We start from the raw sequence: 5,972 nt of genomic DNA, 5'->3' as shown, positions 1-5,972 counted from the left end.
TTTATATATGTAAATTTTTTAATTAAATGTTTAAAGCTACAAAGATAAAGTAATTTAATACAAAAAAGATCATTAAAATAAGTTAATTGATAAATCAACAAATAAGGTACAAAATTCTGAAAATATTATAACTCAATCAAATGAAATAAATTTCGTAGTAGGATTACTAGATAACAGTTGCTAGTACTTATTTATTCTGGTCATGTACGGAGTAGCCAATGCGGTTGCGCAATAATATTTGAAACGAAACCAATTTGGCACGATAGAGGGTATCGGGTGCCCTTCTGCAAAAAATATTGACGTAATGATTATCGTTAACGTACCAAATTGTAAAAACAACATGTTCATACCACGGTGGAGGACTAGATCGAAGTGGGAAGAGTGTCATGCTACCTATAGTTGCTAAAGAATGTAGTATCACATTGCATCTTGAAGCAATCAACAAGCCCGTTCCAAAAACATCCATCAAATGCTCATTTGGTGCAAATGAGTCTAGCTCAAAGAAGTTCAAGGAGTTATAAAGCTAATACAATAGTTCAATGTCATACACCTCGAGATATTTTGTTTTGTACATGTTTAACTCCTCCATTAAATCATATCAAGTAGATGGCCATTCATCTTCGTGGCAACCGAGACAAACAGCTATCGCCTGAAATCCACAGTTTATTTCGCCTTTTGCATCTTATACCTTTGTGATGTAAAAATGAAAATTATTTAAAAATTGATTAATACATTGAAATAAAAAAAATAACTTGCATGGACTACGTTACGTACCTACACCATGTAAGGATGGAAAATACTTGGAAATTGATTAATGTATAGATGTGCATAATTTTTTTGGTCGAAGTATGAACTATGTCTCATTTGTTTATTGTTCACCAAAATATCAAACTCTACAAATGTTGACGTGTCTGGACAATTATGCCTATGAGGTTCCTGAGTTGGTGGGTCGACATTGAAAATCGTTTTTCTAACTAGCCTTTAACAAGTTCGAAATCGTAAAAAGAGAATGTTGAAATGGTTACTTGTGAATGAAAATACAAATTTTATTTCCCTTTTTATGGATTATTTTCTAAATTTTTAAAGTTGTAGAAGGATTAATGATATATTATATGAAAATATAGATAAAATAAAAATTAAGAATTTGCATATGAATTTTTAAAATTTTTATTCAATTTTTGTAAGGACAAACTATACGACTATATACATATGGTTAANATTGATTTGTTTTATTTACCCTAAATTCTAGGCTTTCTCTTAGTTGATTTTATCTCATTATGTATATGTCCTAAATTTTCTATTTGTTTTAAATTTGATTAATATATAATACAAATAAAAATTATAATTACTATAAATTAATAATTATTATTATCTATTAATTAAAAAAAAGTAAGAGAGGAAACATATGAGAGAGAAAAAGTTTTTCAAACTTTTAGACAATTTAATGTTATTAATAGGTATCTTTTTTGAATTTTTTAATAGCTGGGGGTGCAAATAACAACCCCCTATAAAAAGTTGTTGATAAATCAACATGTAGAGATAGAAATTCGATAGACGAGTATGTGCATATCACTAACGATGGTAAGGGTTATTGCATTAAAAATCACTAGTTATCCCTCCATTGTTTTCTTCCTTACTCCTTCAATCAAAACTCGAATGTGTAAATGTATGGAGCTAATACGTAAATGTAAAGGATGGGGAGGGTGCACATATGAATTGAATGGTAGTAAGAGAGAGAAGAAGATGGTGCATCAATATCCTACATGGTGTTAGGACAGGAATAGAAAAGGAGTAACAGATGATTTTTATCGCTTAAACCGACAACTCTTCAAAATAATAACTTGCTTATTAGATTCCCATCCTTTAGACGATTCCTATTAATTTCAGCCACCAACTTATGTCAACAAACCAAAGGGCTTTCAGTCTAGCGGTATCGTAGCCCTTGGCTTCTTAGGAGGTTAAGGGTTCAAACCTCACCAAAAGTGAGGAGGGTGTGTGAGTTTATTTATTGCATTTGCCGTATAAAAATATTATATACTTCAAAAAAAACTTATGTCAACAATACTTTTACCTCTTAACAAAGTTAAACCATATTTTCTTCGTTGACAGTAAAAGATAATATCTAATCATCAACAATCAAATATTTTTGCCCTGATCCTCTACTTATTGAACGCCAAAGGAGAAGGATCGAACCATGGGAAGGAATCTACAGGGCTATCACCTTCTTTGGCCATCATTTTTTTCATTTTTCTTTAAAAATGTAAACTGTAATTTGGATTTTCATCTGATTTTAGCATTTGATAGAAGTCCATACTCATTCAAACTCCATTTTATTTAATAGCTTAGGGTCAGCTCTTTCGAGCTACAGTTTATGCATATTCCTATATTGAGGAACTACTTTTGGAAGCTTTTGTTTTCAACAACTAAATGCTCCTCGAGGTGCTGCCGAGGAACTGAGGGACCTTCTCGAACACACGATAGGTAATTGAGAGATAGAGCTAGCCTATTCGTTATTGGGAATCAATGTTCCAGGCCGAATAAAGCTTGCCTACAGCACGTGGCTTTCTTCGGCGCATATTAGCTTAGCTGCATATAATAGGCCGGTTTGCCGCTAGAGATCAGTAAAAATCGATATTAATATACATGTCAAGAATACATTCTTCATTAAATCTTTTGTAGTTGTTTAATTCCATGAATTGATTAGGGTTTTTATGAAGTGTTGTTAGCAAATGGGAACTCTCAAAATTGAAGAACAAATGACTTCACTTTTTAGGTAGAGAAAGTAGAAATAACATAAGTTTGTAGGGACCTACCATCTTTCTTATAATTTCTCACTTTTGCAACACAAATCCAACAAAGCCAAGAAAGTCAAAGTGTCAAACTCCCAAGGCCGACTTTATCAATAACATCACCCCACACGTGTTCTTTCTCTAACTCTATTTATTAATTATTAATTATTCCACCATTCGGTTCAATTCGTAAAATTTAAAAAAATATTATTTCAAAAGTCAAAAATACTAGAAGATTTCAGGTTTAAATTTAAGTAGAAATAAAAAATTCTTTTGTGGCCATAGATATTTAAATACGGTGAATTCGGGTTATTTACAAAGCAGGTGGTCGTCCTGTAAATAATTGGCTCGCATAACGGGTTGGATATCCAGATTAATAAAAAAAATTATTAATTAATAACGCTAATTGTATCTGGGTTTGGGAATCTTAGTTTAGGTTTAAATCAATATTTATTTATTTATGTATAAAATATATTCTAACATATCACAACTTTTATTTATAAAATGGACATAATTACATGAATTAAATTGTTTTATATAAAAATACTTGGTTCGTTTTGGCTTTTTAATTTTAATTTTAAAATTAATTTATAGGGTTATTTATAGTGACCCCCCTCCCCACCCACAGCCTCTCACTATTGCGGCTCTCTCTCTCATCCCTCTTTCTCTCTCACACACTAAACACACACGATTATGTATCTATATAAACCCTACCCTCTCCCCATCCTAAGCCGGAAAATACACCCTTAGAGTATCAATAAATTGTCTCTCTCTCTCTCTCTCTCTCTCTCTCTCTCTCAAACTCTATATTCTCTCTCTCTCTCACACACATTGAAACACACCAAAAAACACACATAGATCAAAGAGAAAAGGATCAGATGAACAGCAACAACTGTTTGGAAATGGGTGGTAGTGAAGACGATGATCAAATGAGCATGATGGAAGATCTTAGAAGAGGTCCATGGACGGTGGAAGAAGATTTCACTCTCATCAATTACATCGCCCATCACGGCGAAGGCCGCTGGAATTCTCTTGCTCGTTGTGCTGGTATGTCTTGTACCTTGTGCTTTACTGATCTCTATTTTCCGGCGACACCCATGCATATGTAATGAATTCCGATCAAGTTATAACTTGTTGTGAATACTGGGTTTTCGTCTTTTTTGATTCATCTTCTCAAAAAAGCGAATTAAATTGACGGGTTCTTAAAGTTTTTAGAAAGGGAATGATATGATGGATGCAAAGAAGTGCTTATTAGTTATTAATTAGGGTATTACGAACCTCTATAAACTTTACCAATTCTATGTCTCTTTTCTTTTTTGTTACATTTTATCGAAAGAAATACTTAATTTTGATGGAATTCGTTAACAGGACTCAAAAGAACCGGAAAGAGTTGTCGGTTAAGATGGCTGAATTATTTACGACCCGATGTTCGTCGTGGAAACATCACGCTCGAAGAACAGCTCTTGATTCTTGAACTTCACTCTCGATGGGGCAATCGGTACGTGAAAGTTTTCGTTTTTGTGAAAAAGTTTTAGTTTGTAATAATATGATTGGGTTCATTTAAGTAACCATGTTGTTTATTTTCAGATGGTCAAAAATAGCACAGCACTTGCCGGGGAGAACGGACAATGAAATTAAGAATTATTGGAGAACGAGAGTTCAAAAGCATGCAAAACAATTGAAATGTGATGTTAACAGCAAGCAATTTAAGGACACGATGCGGTATCTTTGGATGCCAAGACTTGTGGAACGGATTCAGGCAGCTGCCACCACAACCGCCACCACCGGTGGCTCCTCCTCCTCCACCACCACTACCACCACTACCTCCACCGCCACCACCACAAACTCTTACCCGCTCAACCAAAGCAACAATATGGATAATATCGTTACTAGCCAACTGGTAGTTCCTCAGGGCAACAACAACAATTGTGGCAACATTTGTTCGAATTATGGAAATGCCCAAATCACCCCTAGCTACACCCCGGAAAATTCAAGCACCACCGCGGTGTCACCTGTCTCCGACTTGACCGATTGTTATTATCCGGCCAACCAAAGCCAAAATCAAGATTTCTTTCAACACAATAACCCGATCGGTGGCGGGTTTGCGGACACCATAATTAGCCCGTCGGGTTACTTCAATCCAGGGATGGATTTTCAGGCGATGGTGGAGCAAAACAACCAATGGTCAGACGGCGGCAACGATGATTTCTCTGACAATTTGTGGAACGTTGAGGACATTTGGTTTCTAAAACAGCAATTCAACATGTGAAAAATAACCAGAAGATGATAAATTAAATTTATGTATACATTATTGGCTTAGAAAGTTTACTAAAAACTTGTGAGATACACGTTTCTAATTTGTGATGAAAACAAGTTGCATGTGTTTTCTTTTTGTTTCTTGGATTTTTGGGTGGGGGCTAAAACTGTAATTTCATCATCATTTCTTACCAAAGATTTTATTCAATGGTTTCTTCGTATTTTATTTTTTTAGTCATTTAATTTATTATTTTTATTTCATGATATATATATATATATACACATATATATATATATATATATCTTAAAACTGCAAAATAGTAAAATGAAAATACAATAATATATAAATAAAAATCATATGGTAGAAGTGTAAAATAATCATAATATAATAAAATACTATCACTACGGAAACGAGAATAGTCGGATCCACTAACTTTATATATATATATATATATATATACATATATATATATATATACTTGGTATCACGTGACTTGTTTTCATGAAATCTGTGAGACCATATTTTTATACTTGAAACTTCACATCAAAATGTTGTAAAGGTAACCTTCACAATGTTTTTGTTGTGAAGGTTCGGCTTTTTTTACCTTCAAAGTATTTCGCTGTGAAGATTTAAGTGTAAAAAAGTGGTTTCACGAAAACATGTTGGTCTCACGTAAACCCAACCCTATATATGTTTGGGTTCACGTGAGACCATCCTATTTTCGTGAGACTCGTAATACCACATTTTTACACTTGAAACTTTACAGCAAAATATTGTGAAGATAAAAAAATTTGAACCTTCACAACAAAAATATTGTGAAGATTATTTTTAGAAGTGTTTTGCTGTGAAGTTTCAAGTATAAAAATATGGTCTCATGAAAAAAAAAGGAAAAGGTAATTCTGATTAATCACTTAATAAAATTGAAG

General features: G+C 33.3%; 1 protein-coding gene across 1 annotated transcript; it reads left to right on the top strand.

The window, feature by feature from the left end:
• The first annotated feature begins 3,566 nt into the window (after positions 1-3,566).
• LOC112521361 (transcription factor MYB108-like) lies at positions 3,567-5,242 on the top strand. Its single transcript, XM_025130178.1, has 3 exons — positions 3,567-3,836; positions 4,158-4,287; positions 4,377-5,242. Exons 1-3 carry the CDS (start codon positions 3,668-3,670, stop codon positions 5,056-5,058), a joined length of 981 nt encoding a protein of 326 aa, XP_024985946.1. The 5' UTR covers positions 3,567-3,667; the 3' UTR covers positions 5,059-5,242.
• The last annotated feature ends 730 nt before the right edge of the window (positions 5,243-5,972 follow it).

This window comes from Cynara cardunculus (genome assembly GCF_001531365.2).
Source record: "Cynara cardunculus var. scolymus isolate 2C chromosome LG 11, CcrdV1, whole genome shotgun sequence".
Lineage (NCBI taxonomy): Eukaryota > Viridiplantae > Streptophyta > Magnoliopsida > Asterales > Asteraceae > Cynara > Cynara cardunculus.
The sequence above is the reverse complement of the archived record's forward strand: the minus strand, read 5'-3'. Positions and strand labels throughout refer to the sequence as shown.